The sequence below is a fragment of the Porites lutea genome, chromosome 13 (genome assembly GCF_958299795.1).
Source record: "Porites lutea chromosome 13, jaPorLute2.1, whole genome shotgun sequence".
Lineage (NCBI taxonomy): Eukaryota > Metazoa > Cnidaria > Anthozoa > Scleractinia > Poritidae > Porites > Porites lutea.
Window position 1 is genome coordinate 22,839,315 of NC_133213.1, and position 15,804 is coordinate 22,855,118.

At 38.8% G+C, this 15,804-nt stretch overlaps 2 protein-coding genes across 2 annotated transcripts; one reads left to right on the forward strand and one right to left on the reverse strand.

The window, feature by feature from the left end:
• Positions 1-7,198: 7,198 nt before the first annotated feature.
• Positions 7,199-9,569, forward strand: LOC140922582 (uncharacterized). Its single transcript, XM_073372555.1, has 4 exons — positions 7,199-7,280; positions 7,351-7,467; positions 8,069-8,151; positions 8,870-9,569. The coding sequence occupies exons 1-4, from the start codon at positions 7,199-7,201 to the stop codon at positions 9,500-9,502; spliced, it is 915 nt and encodes a 304-aa protein (XP_073228656.1). The 3' UTR covers positions 9,503-9,569.
• Positions 9,570-9,663: 94 nt separating this feature from the next.
• Positions 9,664-14,924, reverse strand: LOC140922728 (complex I assembly factor TIMMDC1, mitochondrial-like). Its single transcript, XM_073372744.1, has 7 exons — positions 14,636-14,924; positions 14,070-14,144; positions 13,411-13,659; positions 13,001-13,068; positions 12,350-12,428; positions 11,177-11,275; positions 9,664-11,021 (listed from the first exon to the last, which is right to left on the reverse strand). The coding sequence occupies exons 1-7, from the start codon at positions 14,701-14,703 to the stop codon at positions 10,931-10,933; spliced, it is 729 nt and encodes a 242-aa protein (XP_073228845.1). The 5' UTR covers positions 14,704-14,924; the 3' UTR covers positions 9,664-10,930.
• Between the last annotated feature and the right edge of the window lie 880 nt (positions 14,925-15,804).

The window sequence follows — 15,804 nt, forward strand, 5'->3', positions numbered from 1 at the left end:
GGTTTTGCTGTTCTTCGTCCGCGGTCGGAGAAAAATGAACTGGCGAAAGACCTCCGATGATGATATCGCCTTTGGTGAACACATAGCTTAAACTCTCGCTTTTTTCCTTGGCCATGACGCTTTGAATTGTATTAATTTGCGAGAACCAAAACCAGCAGTACACGCATAACACCAGTTTAATCCTCTCCATTTCTTTGATGCGCGACAGTGATTTTTTGTTGTTGGCGATATAAAATGTGAACAAGCGAGGCAGCTGGTTTCACTGTGGTTTTTCCATACAAGCTAACAATTGCCTTGATTATCAACCATCGCTCCTTCCATGTTCTCGTGTCACTAAGATCTGTAATTAAACAAATATGGAAATGCAATAAGCTCAAAGGTTTGAATTGGCCGGAGTGCTCAAAGGTCCTTAAAAGACAACAGACTTTTTTTTAGTAGTCTACCAGTCACTAGATATAGATTGGCTGTAGAACAATAGTCCTTTTGAAAAGGCTAAACAGGCCATTCGTTGAATTCCCACAGGAAAGCGTTTCTTATGATTAACTTCTCTTTTTTTAGAAAGGAAACAAAGCCAACGCTATGGTTACTAAACTTTTAGTCAGTGCGGTATGTGCCGAATTTAATTTTCAGTTTGGAAAGGGAACGATAATTTGAAAACTTCGTGCATAAAAATTTCCAAAAAATTATAACTTCTACCAATTACTCTTAAAGCGTCATAACTATCAATCCCGCAAGGCCTCAGTTTTACTTATAAACGCTATACAAGTGCGTTTGTTTCCTTTTTGAACCGATTATTTAATTGCAGTTGCAGTAATCGGCTCCTGATTGCAGTCAGTCATGTTTGTTTAAAAACGGTCTTTGTTTGAAAGCTCTGCTATTTGTAATTAGCGCCAATATTTGATACGTTTATCGGTATGACCAAGTGTTTCTCCCTGATGCCAATATTGTACTTAAACATTTTTACATCACGTAACATCCAGACCTTCTGATAAAGTGGGGGGGAGGAGAGGAGGGGCCAGGTCACCCGGACCCTGAGATAAGGAGGGGACCCGGTCTCCAAAAAAATTTTTTTCGGCCCTTCGGGCCTCAGTTTGGTCTAAAAATAAGGCGGGGGGGGGGGGGGCCCTCCCCTGGATCCGCCACTGCAAAGGAGAACTATAACACTGTGTTGTCAACATTCAAGTACATGCACTAACTCTTTGTTAGTCCCCCCGGGGGGAGGGGGAGCTATGAATAAGACTTTTTGCACGGGCAGGCTTCTCCTCAAGGTCCACCCCTTATCCTTTTATAAATATACCATTTTTGACAGAGAAGGTACCCCGATCGCATACCTTCCATTGAAAAATGGGACCTTTTTAAAATACCTATCATTATCATTGCTGAAACAGGAAATCCTGTTATTTTCGTGTAACGTTTGATAGGCTGAGAAGATGTAACCAGAAGGTGCGTCTTTTGAACAGGGTAAGGGTTTTCTGGGTCTTATTAAACACGCGTTTCAATTTCACCAAAATTTTGGGTTTTGAACTAGCTATTAAGTAGTAATTTTCTGTTGTGCTGCTATCTATTGGTATTCTTACGTTTCAACTTGTGGATAAAATTCTGTACTATTACCACCAAGAGAGTAGGTATGTGGCTTATAAAATTTTTACGATTTAAAGAGCTATACCAACAGCTTTTGCTTCCGCTTTTTTCACCACGACCGTAGAAGAGATGTCCTCAAAATAATATTTTAAAAGTTCGTTGTTATGAACTCGGAAAATTAAAAAGTGTTTATAGCGAGCTCTTTTATAAGATCCTTTAATTTTTTATAAAATGCAAACTGATCCGTTTGTCCAAAAGCCGTGTGCTGCTGCAAAGTTCGCAAGGTGACGTAATCCAATTATCGCAGTTAAAAAGACGATGAAAGCTCGAAATCTCTCTCATTAACACATCTCACCACTGCTAACAGAGGATCTACGTCATGGAGTGAAACTCTAACTAAAAGCTATTTTGATTAATTCTCAGCTCGAAGTGACAGGAATATGCAAGGCGGAAGAGTTTGCTTTGTTTGTACGTGTGCTTCAGTGCTAATATTGGAAGAAATTGGTTCACGATCACCGAATAAATAGTGAAACCGTGAGGGTCGTTTTTTAACCTTTGGCTCATGGCTTTGTCCGAGCAGGTCTTTAAGACAAATGCCCTATCTGGATCGTGGAAAAATACGACTATGCATATGCTCGGCGGGGGGTAGTCTGCTTTACAGCCGTTCTTTGTGTCGTTACGCAACGCTCCTAAACATGGGCCACACATGGGGTACCGATAAAAGCAAAGATGTGATTGGAGGAGTCACACCACCGCCAACATGACACGAATACCTTCCAGAAAAAGGAAGCTGAAACGTGATTGGATAATATGCGGAAAGGACTATGGTTCGATTCCTCAGCAGCCGTCTGTGGGGAGGAGCGTTGTGTAGGCGGGGAGTGGCCTGCGAGCAGGCTCACTTTTGCGAGTTCGGGAAAAGTTTGATGTTCTGGCCAGCTTTGCCGGCTCGCTGCGCCAAAAGTTTCCACGAAATGGCGCAAGGATGAGCCTGTTCTTTGGCTAGGTGGGAAGAGGAGGGGACTGGGCACAATTGGAATTGACTTAACCATCCCACTATGGGTATGCTTGTCACATGTCGAACAGAAACTGTAATCAAAATGGTTTTTTACTTAAACTTTCCTCATCGTAAGCCTTACAAAATTCTCCCGAAATGTCGAAAATGTCGATAACATAATTTCACCAGGAGCCTGTGGGCTCCTGATTATACTTAAGTTACAACCCTCTACGATACCCCAAATATTTATAACCTCCTCTGTCTAATTCTAGTGTTATGATAAAATGGAATCGAACACCATCAAAGCCAACGCACTCTTCCAACAGAAGCAGCAATTGACATGATAGCCTGCGGACACAGACGTATTTTCTGCCCAAAAATACGTCTGTGTCCATACAAATGACAGCAACTACTCGGGAATCTGTTTTTAAATTGTGATCGGTTGTTTTTCTTAAATCACTTCCTGGTTTGTCTCACTATAGCTCCTCCTTTTTAAGTTTTTTCTTTTTTTATTCAACCACAAAAAATTTAAATCTATTTTCCTATTTAGCATACACTGAAAGGGAACTGACGAACTACAAATCCGCTTTTCTCGAACATAGATAAGCGAAACATTGAACCCGTTTACTGATGTCATACGAAAACAAAAAACGGAATTGAAGTCCATCAACATATTAGAAAAAAGTAATCGAAAAGCGAAGTTTAAATCCGATATAATTTCTAACAGTCGGGTTAGTCGAGCGGGCATGAACGAGCAAGGTAAGACGTAAATATTTTGGCCCGACGCCTTATCTTGAGCGCGGCAACTGTCTGGCCTGATTTAGATTGATTTGAATTTTTTCAAATATTATAATATTAGAAAAAAAGATTGTTAACTGTATTAGCAAATATCCAGGAAAAAATTAAAAAAACTATGCGTCGTAAATCATAAAGTACTGGTTAACCCCTTTGACTCTCTTGTCTCGATCGAACTCTGTTAACTCGAATTCCTCGCTTAATCATATCGAACTTACCAATTCACTACCTTCCCTATGGGCCGGCTTAAAAAGAAAATTTTCAATTTGCTAACTCGAATCCCTGCAAATTTGAGCTGCTTTTCCTTTTCCTATAAAAGGGGATTAGAGATAGCAGGGTTCTGCATAAAAAGAGAATTTTTTGTTGAATGGACATGTTGTAATTGCCAGTACACAGAACTTGGCCAGCGCCAGAAAGCTTGTTTAACTAATGAAGAGTCGAGTCAAATGAGTCAAACTTGGCGTGTAGCGCGGCAATGCTAGCCCTGCTACATGGTAGTGGTACCGCTCGGTTTCAAACGTCATGCTTCTGCCGTGCTTAAGTCGAATTTAAGTTCGGCACGGCTGAGTGGCATGACGTTTGAAACAGAACTGAGTGTACGTTATAGGTCATAACCAGCTCAGGATTAATGAAAATGGTGAAAACAGTTTATAAGCACCGACACGGACATGCAATACAGTGATCATAGGGATCATTGGCACTGACCCAAAATATTTTTATGGTTAGCACTTATTCAGGAGTATCCGGGGTCCTGGTTATATGTACCGTCAAAGTAGTTATTTTACTGGTAGCAAAACGAACTTTTTTATTTGACTCAATTTGCCCTGTGCGGCTCAGTCCCCAACGACATTTTCCAACTAAATGGTTGTTACCTAAATACAAATTAAACATATTTTTCTTAGTCCTTACCCCCTGACCCTAATCCCTAAACATAGCTTCGCTAGTTGGCCTTATTTACCCAAGGAAGCAAATCTAAAAATGCAGCTCGGACTGTCGGTCATTTTATAATAATCTCAAAACCTTGACTGGCTGCAGGTTATTTGATTCTAAAAAGGTGTAATTAAACTTTAAAACCGAGAAATGTTTCAAATGCCCGTTGTAAATAGATTTGACTTACCCAGCAAACTCGTACCAGCGGGTACAACACCAGCGAATGCGACAAATGTTTTCAATTCTGCTCATTAACGTTTGGCCAAGGCCGAGTAATTAAGTGACAGGTTAACTGTATCAAAAAATTGCGGAAGCTAATTTGAATTTAAAATTTAATTTACTCATGATTTAAAGGGTTACCTAATCTCGTTCAGATCTCTTGTTGGCGAACCCGAAGGCGAGATCTGGTCAAGTAAGAAGTTCAAGTTTTTTGATTGGCTGGATTGTGAGCGAATCACGTGAGCGTTGTCATCTGCGCGAGGTGTAGCTTGTGCAATTCATTCTTTGCAAATTTTGTTTTTAGTAGAGTCTGTTCAAAATAAATATTTTTACTGGAAAAGTAGTTTTCCGTTTCAGTATAACTTGTAAAACCATTTTTATCTTATCCTTAACGCTCTTTCAGTATCAAGATAAGGAAATGGGTAAAAAAATTGTCGTAAAAGTTGACTCGTACTGTTTTGAGCTTTTAGCGCGCGCTATGATAACTAAACTTAAATCAACTGCCCGCGTTGAATTTGATGATACAAACAACAACAAATATTGGTTGATTCATACTAGACCTGTTCGTAACCACGTTTGGTTGGAGAAAACTTCACGGCACTATCAAATTCATTGTGTAACACGTCGAAACACGGCTGCCATTTTGTCACATTCCTGACAGGCGATCACGTGCACAAATCAGATTTGACCAGTTCGTCGACAAGAGATATGGGAGCGAGATTTAGAGTTACTTCAAGATTTGATAAGGCGGCGACGCTGATGAAAACGTTAATGAAAAAACAAACCAATTTTGAAACAGCTTGATTCCTTTCTTTACTTCAACATCCTCCACGGGCATTTGAACTTAACATTTCCAACTGTTCAAATTCCCATACCATTGCACCAATATGGTAGTCCAATGCCGTACTATAGTGCTAGATTTGAATGTCGAATTACCCACCAAAGAGGAAGCGCTAAAACTGTTGATTACAAAAACAGTTTTGCAATGACGCAATGCGACGTGTAATGACGTCAACTTGAGAATATATTTCACAATTGCCTTCTAAAAAGAGCCATAAAGTTAAAAAAAATAATTCAAAATAGGAAGGCGTTTTACAAAATCATGTGGTTTCTTAACACTTCAATGATCTTTAACACAAAAGCAGATACTTGCTGTTGACGTCATTTATTATGGAGAAAGGAAACTGGAACCATCCGCCATCTGGCGAATCTTGGATTAGCGATTTTAGATAATTAAATTTATACAGAATTTTGCTTAAACCCGTAGAAATGTAAGAAATCGTAATTTCAAATTTGATCTGTGTTTAAAAGGATGCTTAAACTGAGGAGAGAAAAATAAATGCGCTAGTCATGACATTCTGCGTTGGGGGACTAGATCGAACGCCCTCCGGTGTGAAGAGAGGCAAGGTAGTTATACTGGCACAGTGGTTGATCTACGGCCTTCAGATAAGGGGGTGGGGCCCGTACCCTGAGATGAGGGGGGGGACCTGGCCTAAAAAAAATTTCTTGCCGGCCTTTCGGGCCTCAGCTTGGTCTAAAAATAAAGGGGGGGGGGTGGGCCCCCCTGGATCCGGCACTGTTACATCACTTTTTGGAACTTTTCGAGAAAGAAAAAAGGCAAAAAAGGTAATTTGTTTCTACATCGGTATTTGCAAAATACAAAATACAAAACAAGGAAAATGAGCGACATAATTAATGAAACTACTCATTCTCTTGACCCCTCTACGCGTTAAAATATGCAGTGTCGAATTGATCGGCGCATTATTTACTTAGTCCCCCTCGCGGTCGTTTCGTCCTATCACGCAACGAATCAGGTTGGAGCATTGTTAAAGTCACAGATACAGTAGGAAAATTATCGTTCTAGCCTCTTACTTAAAAGCCCCCGCTACTCACGCTCTAGTAGTACTCCTTGTTTATTTTTAAATTAGCTTATTTTTTTGTTTGCCTTGACCCAGCGCATTTTTTTTATTGGAGGTCAAAAGTCTCGGGCACACCTAACACGATATGCAAGACTGAAAATGACTCCCTTCACCCCTCGCACCCGGCCAAAACAATTTTGGCTGATTAGAAATTCCTTTATTGAGATCCAACGTTTACAACTAGTAGGATCTTCGTCCACGGTTCTTGCAGTTAATGTAATCCAAACAACGTTGTATTCATGTGCACCCTGTACACTTTACACCACCCCCCCCCCCCCTCCACTGTCTTCCCTGAAAAGAGTTTGTTTTTTACAACATTGTTTGCAGGAGGGGGAGGGGATAGCCGTTAGAGACGTCCTAGGTATTGCAAAAGTGGATCTCATGCTACATTGGCATATTTGATATGCTTCCGCTGTTGAGGGAAGATTTTCAGCAACTGTCCCCTGGATTTATGGCCTCCAATATTGTACCACATGATTGTCACCTGCAAACACTGAGCCCATTCTGCCATTCACGATTAGGTTTCACACGTGTGGCGCTGCGTCATATAAAAGAATTATAAAATACTATAGGAACTGAATTGTGCTAATATAGAAAAATGGAAAGACAAACAAACGAACCAACAAACTTTGTTTCACAAACCGAGCGATTCGCTGGCCACCACGCGGCCATCACGCGACAGTTTTTTCGCATGATAGACTACGTATCAGCCAATCAAAATTGTGAACCGCGAAATTCGAAATACTAACAACATTCCAACATGGCTGCAGATTCAAAAGATTCTGCTCTTCAAGTTGCTTCACTTTGTTGTGAAAATCAAAGCACTTATCCACAGAAGCAAGGTAATATGTGACAGGACTTTGCCCTGGAGCTCAAAATCTCAGCTAACTTTCTGATTTTCGGTTTTTATAGGTACCTATTCTTGGCAAGCAGAGCTTCGTGATATTCGAGATTGCAAGAGAATAAACGACATTCTCGAACGAAGAAGCACTGAAATTCGTAGGCTTTACGAGCAGTGCCAAGATTCATGTAAGTTTCATTTTCAAATTCTTCTTTTTGGCACCAAGTGTGTTGCGTATTCAGCTGCAAGATTTCCGTACAGCCGCATACAATTATTAATAATGCATGCATGTTTTGACAGATGACTGTTTTGAGTTTTGACACATTTCACATTTCATACATTCATATGTACAGTATTTTATGCTGCTTCTTTTCTACTCTTCGCTGCGAAGGTTTCTTTTATTTTTCTCACCACGAGGAGCTTGAGACACGTGACGTTGCCATCCTTTTCTGATGGTTGTGAAGAATAAATACCGTTGATTTGAGAATTCAACAAATCAGCTATACAAATCTGATTGACCCCAAAAATACATACCCTATATTTAGTATAAACTAGAGTTGTGTTTGATTTAAAGTGTGTAGTATTTTTTGTTTGTAGCATTTGTGTACCAAAATTGTGAATTTCTATACAGGGGCAAGTTTAATAAAACTGTAATTTACAAGTGTGCCCATTGTTTGAGTGTCTAAAAACAACACTTGTAAATTATAATTGTAATAGTTTTATTAAATTGTCCCCGAGTTTAAAAATCAATGAAATAGAAACATATTGATCGCTGGCTTCTTTTCACAGTGGATGAATGTCGTCGTCTTGAGGCGGAGTGGTTCGCTTTAGTTACAGAAAAAGACAAAAACTTTCGGCAACAAATTGAGGAGGTAAGTAATAGATTAAGCTTGGCATACAGGCTGGTTAATATCAAACTTACGGCTGTAAGTCGCACAAAAACCAAGAAATGAGGTCCCGGGGGAGTTGTGTTGTTTTTTAGATTCATCTTTTGCCTTGTGTAATGTGTGTTGGTATATACTACAGAACTGGAAGAAAGATGGTGGGAGACCAATGTTTAAATATAAGACTACTAAAATGATATTCCATTTTGATGATCAGGATCAGGATTAGTGATCCCTTCAGCCTGAGGAGACCCAGGGGTGATAGTTGAGTCTTTTTGAAAAAGTTTGCTGCTGATTTTCCTGACCCGACTCACCACCCCTTGGTCTCCAAGGATGATCACTCGGAAGAAAGCACAACAAAGGAGCCAACAAAGGGTTGCCCAAAGAGGATTTATTATTTCCTTTGATACATCATGGTCTGAGTGACCTGCATCCCTGATCCTGATCTGGAATATACCAAAGGAAATGCAACTTATGCCAAACCTCCAGAATTCAAACACTGGTGAGGAAAAACCTGGTGTCAATGTTATGGGAGTGTTCATATTATAGATATAGGGATTTCAAGATGTTTGGTGTCTTTGGCACCAAGGGAACTGTTTGTTATTAAAAATATTATCATAGAGGTCTGCATGGGGAGAGCTTCATCTGTAAAAATAGTCAAGCCAAGGTCCAAATAACTAAAAGCATTGTTTTTCTAAACCTACAGGAAAATGAAGAAGCCAAGAGGAATCAGATGAAACAACTGTACGATGTCCTACAATCACTGGGTACTTTCAGTTTTGATAAACCAAATGAAGCAGTTTTGAAGCGAAACCTGGCAAAGATGTACCACCAGATTGGGAAATACTGCCGAAGAAATGACATAGACATCACAAAAAAGTCCACAGACACCATGAAATCAAAGGAAGTTCATGATGAAAATACCAGTGCCACACCCCTACCTCCCCAGGTACTCATTCCACCTCCCCCGCCACCACCCCCTGTGGGTAATTTGGCAGCTTTTTTGGTATCAAACAGAGCTCTGAAGGAAAGAGGTTCTCAAAGTCACCAGAAAAAGAATTTCGAACCAGTCAAACCAGATCCAGCTACACCAGGCAATCATCTTAATGAAGAGCTCCTCAACAGAATAAGAAATGGGTGTCGTTCTGAACTAAAGAGCACGCCAGTGAAACGTTCGCCCGGTGGCACGCCACTAAAAAGACAAAGACAGATGTCTGAGAGTGACACTTCTGATTTGATAACTGTGGCACTGAAGAGGAAATTCCAACATACAATTTTCCATAGCCCTAAAGAAAGTGATTCACCACGATCTGTTGTGTCTCCTGGAGATATATATTAACAGAAACATTTTTGAGGTATATTCCATTATTAATGAAACAACAACAAATTCTCCATAACAATAATGAGCATTTAAGATGGACTGTTGCATTTTCTCGTTGCATTTACAAGTTTACAATAAAATAAATGATGGATGGATGCCACGGACAGTAGAGATGTAAGTACAAGTAAGCTGCGCAAGAATTTATTTTGTCTTTTACCAGAATTTATTGAAGTACAACAACCTTCTCTTTTGGGGAAGGGTGTTGTGTGATCACAAATTTGAAATAAGAGTTCCAAAATGAAACTAGAATTATTTGATATTATATTACTGGAAACTAAGATTAATTAACTAGGACGTTTTTACACCTATGCAGCTGGATTTTGAAGCCTCCAGCCTACAGAACAAGATTGCAATGTCATGCAGACAGCAGTGAACTGTAAATCTTTTGTTAATCACTGATTAGTACCTGTCAATAACTTCACAAGCATTTACATTAAGTTTGTGATTTCATCATTGAAAGAAGAATAAATTGCTTCATGGCTGAGTAAATCTTTTTTTTTATGAAATTACCTATCTTACAGTGGAGTGCCTTTCTCACAACACAGTCACTTGTGGGATAGTTATGGGAGGAAATGGCCTCCTTCACTCTAAGAATTTTAATTTCGGGAACCTTAAAAGTAGAATTCAGTGCACTTTGAATCACCAGGGTACAAAATTAAATTTTAAACCTTATACCACTACATGAGAAATTTCTGCAATTTGATTGGCTTAGAGCAGTGGTATTTCAGCTTAATTTGAAATACCTACATGTGAAAATTACAAACCTTTTGCGGGTAGTAGTATAAACAAATAATAGCATGATTTGTTCGTGATATTTGGCATAAATACCACTCGTGATATTTCAAAATTGTTGCAAATTTCACTCGCCTAACGGCTCATGAAGTTACCTATAACAATTTCGAAATATCACTCGTGGTATTAATTTTATGCCAAATATCACTTCAACTCATGCTATTACCTATACAAAGATGGCACCCTAATTTTATACCCACATTTGCTTAATCATTTTGTATATCAATGTTTTTATCAAACAACAATAATGAGAAACAATAAAAATTGTGACAGATTTGATATCGCGCATGAAAAATGGAGCCTACAAAACAAGAAAAATATTGACGTCTAGACAGCATACAGTTGTAATGTTGATAATTTAGATGATTAAAACTATTGCTAAAGCTTTATGAGTCTTGGGCTTACTATTAAGTGTTACTGACTGACTAAGCTAAGAATGATTATTTCACACATTAAGCATCTTTGTCCTTCATGGACAAATCCGAATCCCTTTTATGTATTTTGCATGTACACTGATAGTACTCATTACTTACAAATAAGAACTTGATAAAAGTAATTCTAATGCATAAAATAACAAATTAATTAAATGACTTGCTATCTTTTGTCATTCTGGGAGTTGTTGTCTCCATTAAGTTCTTTTTCCATAGCTTCTATAAAGGTGCTGGTTACTTCCAAACGCTGTTCCCTGTGAAGTTCGCATACAAGAGATAACTTTATAGAACATGCTGATATCAACTTTAAAATAAGAACACTTAAGTTTTCACCATTAATCACTGGTTATGAATACCATCAAACAACAATTTTTTATCATTAGCTCTTAAAGGGAAAAAGTATACATACCATTCACTTTTATTGTCAAACTTTTGTTGAACTTTCTTTGGTTTATATTCCTCTGGTAAGACTGCACTTCCAATTTGTGCAATTAAACCAACAGGCAAGCTAACAAGTCAGAAATGTTTCTATTTAGTTAAAAAAAATAAATTAAATTAAGTTGCAAATTGAACAACATTAATTTGAGTGGGAAAAGGAACACTCAATGGTCCTACTTAATCCAGACCCAAAAGTCAAAAGTAATGTTATTGACAGAGCAACAGTGTTTGATCAATATCCTGGCACTGAAAAGTGGGGTCTTTCCTTTGCAGAGGGGCTCCCTCCTGGTTACAGTCGACTCTCTCTTAACAAACACCTCTGTAAAACGGACACTTAGAGTTGGTCCCTGCCTTTCTTTACTCCCTTTATTTGACTCTCTATAAGACGGACACCTCTCTAAGATGGACACTTAGTGCCGGTCCCAAAGGTGTCCGTCTTAGAGAGAGTTGACTGTATTCCAATAAAATAAAAAAAGCCTTCTTTCCCCTCTTGCCGGCTTCCCTGAGACACAAAGAGCCCTCTAGGAAGGAGAGTGGAAGTGGGTGGAAAAAATATGAGGCATAGCCAAACTTTTTTTAATGAATTGAGACTGATGCATCTGGAAATTGAATTACACAATTACCAATGCAGTCTCTCAAATAACAACAAAATACTAAAGAGATTCAAACCTAGTAAGTTTGCAAAATTCTGAGGTAAGATCTTATTTCCAAATGTCCTTCACAGTGGCATTTTTGTTTTTTGCTCGAAGAGAGTTATATAACAACAAATTGAATTATTAATGCGATTCTCCTTTTTGGATAAAAAAAACTTTCAAAATAACTGCACTGCAGGGCTGTGCTCTAACAGTGCCCAGTGGCACCTGGCATCTTACAGTTTTGCTCCCGCACAAAAAGAAAATCTAAGTTTTTTCATAGAAATCATCCCAGGTGTAGCCTGCGAGAGCTTCCGGTTTTTTCGGCTCAAGTTTCTAGTTTCACCCACCAAGAAAAACTAGAAACTTGAGCCAAAAAAAAAACGATGCTCTTGCAGGCTACAGGTTCAGCTGAGCACTGGACTCTCCTCCATTCTTCTTAGATCACAGCCTTGCACAGTAAGTGCAGCATACCTAGCACTTCCAAGGGGAAAAACAGCCCTCCATCTTACCTCAGGCCTCCTCCTACCAGTACTCCGACCAACATTTTACGCCAGCCAGAAAATATGTTGTAAAGGGCACCAGTTGAGGCTACATTAAATCAAATAAATTTAAAAAAGGAATCAGACAAGGTGTGTTCATGGTTATGGTAATCTTTCAACAACAATCACTGTGGACAAAACTCTCCAGAATGGCCTCTATGAAGACAGATTTTTCAGCAGGCAGTTTACATGTGGTAGGGGCACTTAATTTTGCCAGTACTTCAGGTTTATCTGGGAATCTCTTCGATAAAAATTAATTTAACTTTTGAGCTTCCATGTGCTTTAGTTTGGAATTAATTAGCCTATTTCCCCACCAAATTTAAATGATCAAAGTATGGTTTCTGCAGCTTTTTTGCACACATTTCATCACCAAAAAGTAGACTATTTTGTCATAATGATCCTGAGCCAGATTAATTTGGGGACTGGGTTGATTTGTTTTTATGGGGGTTGGAATTCTTGGTCTTATTAAAAGGACTTGCAAAGGTCTGAATGATGTTACCACCCTAAGTACATTATAAATAAGGACGCTGTATTGTGCCCTTTTTCCCTGAGAAATAGAGTGAACTTTGTACATGTTTGCAATGATGAAAAAGGAAAGAATAAGGTCTGGAAAAACCTTACCTCCAGTGGCTAAGTAATTCAATGCATCATCTTTGTTTCGATAAGCCTCACACGCAACAAGGAGGAAACTGAAAATTCATATATAAAGGATTGGATAAGCAATACATGGCAACTTCAGTGTTATCAATAAAATAAGATGCAGCAGTCAAAAGAATCTTTGGAAAGCTTTGCTACTTTGGCCATTGCACACTGATTTAAAAATTGTATATGTTTAGTTATAATTATAATCTATACTATTTTGTTCACTATAGTTTCTTGTATTTTCTCACTCTCTCTCTTATTTTTTTCTGTACCTGAATACAAGCAGTGTGAAGATGATACTTCATGATGACTGATAACTCTTTTACAAAATTTTCAGCAAAAAAGTACCTTTATTATTTCCTTTCATTACTTTCTTTTGTTTTACTTACCTGTAAATACCCGAGAAGACGCCAGCTCTCCAACCCCATCGGCCACCATACTTTGCAAAGCCTAAGGCAACCGAGGCTTGGTATTGTCTTTGAGCATGCATTGCAGACTGATACACAGTGAGCTGATTATGTCGGCGATAATTGTCATCTGCAATCCGTTTGCCAAACTGGCCACCGAGCAAAAAGGCAAATGCTGATGTATAGCAAACAACACTTGGGATATGCTGAATTTCCTCTCTTGGCCCTTCACTGGATATAAATAACAAAAATAACTTTTAATTCATAATGTTTTTCCAGAAGTGGCTAAAGTAAAAATTGAATAAAAATTCCAAATACAGTTATTACGTGAAATGTTGGAAAACAGAAGTACTTTGTGAAGAGATTTCTCTGGATGGATGCAGGATGTCACCCACAGATAGAATCAAAAGTTACAAATATAGAAGCAGCCCGGACAAGTATAATGCTGTAAATCCTCTACTAATGCCTACTCTTCCTTCTCATGGCTATGCAATTTCCCCATTCTAGATAATTTATGCTCACTATGATTAAGTTTTCACCTCTGTCTTAAGCATCCCACTTGAACATTACCCACCACCCCCAACCCTTGCCTGAAAAAAGAAAGTAGATACTGTAATTTTTTTTGTACAGACAACACTGACCTCACGTCAAATAATGCCTTAATTCTGTCCCAACCATTCTCTCTTTCATCCTCTGTACTCTGCTTAAACCCTTCCCTAACGAGAACAAAAAAATCTTGTTAATAAGAAAAGCTGGTCTATCACATTTAAAAATGTGTTCAATATGGTCAACTCTTAGCCTGTATAACAGGCACTTAAAAGGAATATAGGCACAAGATAGAATAGAGCATGGGAGGGAGAGGGGTACCACTCCCTTTCTTGTTATATGCCCTATTCTTTCTTCAACGCAAACTCAAGTAACACACCCTATTATTTCTTGCACCAAAAGGCCATTTTCCTGTCAAGCAGCTGCTATGCAGGCTCAAATTTTTGTTAGCTCCATTTCAAAAATGAAATCCGAAGGGTTCGTTCTTTGTCAGCACATTTGAAAAATTTGTCTGAAGGGTCAAAATTTTGCTTTGCTTTTATTTTTAAGATAAAATCCGAACCCCGTCATCCTTAGGAGCGGGGGAGGGGTGCGGATAAAAAAATGGAACGTCCCCTAGTATAAAACTCTACTATACTACCACCCTTATTTTACTTCTTACCTTTGCTTCTCAAAAAAGCTCTGGACTCTTTTCCATAAAGTAACTTTTTCTTCGTCTTTTGCAGACATCGGAAATCCTTGCGTACCACTTTAGCCAAATCCCGGGAAATTTTTGGGAAACGTTCGTCGCAAATCTAACGGTTAAACTATCCAAACATACTGTCGTAAAGAAATCTTACCTTATTTTTTTATACCTATTGTTTTATACAAGAGTACTCTAGAAAGTAGAGAGAAGAAATAAAGTTCAACTTGTTGAAAAGTTGGACACATTAACTTCTCTCCGAGAAGCCATCTTGACCGAGCGAATTTGAAAGGTCTGGCACTGCTGAAGCCTCGATTCTAGGAAAAACACAGGGCTCCCACTAACCGCCTCGTCCCTACTCCCTTTTTTTGGAACACGGCTCCGCCGCCAAAACTTTAATCTCGCGAAAAATGTAATAAACCAGCATAAACCAGAATCGGGCTTTACAATATCCGGGTGTGATTGATCCATTTTTAACCCCTTCTTCCTCTTTCTTACGATTGCAAGCAGTTTGGGCCCCATCTTTTTCTTCCCAGAATGCAACGTACCCTTTCTAGTGCTGGGCTTTTCAGGTAAAAACTGGGATGAGTTTATCCGTCTGATGTAAATAGGCCATTTTACAGTTCTGGGCTTAGTGTCCTAGCCTTTTGTGAGTGAACGTTAGACTGTGGTCTGATACAAACCTCCTCTCTTTCCTAACGTAAATTTTGCTTAAAAAATACTAGTTAGTATAAAGGATAATTAGCCTTCAAAATCTGTCAAAATTGAGAGATAAACAGATTGATAAAGATAGGCGGATTGCTCGTCCAAAATTAAAACCGCTCCATTTTTAAATTAAGACGGATGAAATCAGACGAATTATCCGTCCAAATTGAACATCGTCCCGTTTTCATCTCCAGACGGATTATCCGTCCCTTGTGCTTGACAACGGTCTACGACTAAATAAGGTACTACATGTCCGCTGTACTGTATAATCCAATCTCAGTAACGCGAGGCATGTCGCGTACTACTGTCACAGAGAAGGCAGGAAGTACAGAGGTCTAAGGAATACAAATTTCCCCTTTGGTAAAAAAAGTTCTTTATAAAGTAATACAAACATTTTCGCCGCGAAACATCCTCTATCAATAAAAAACATCATCAGTGATAAT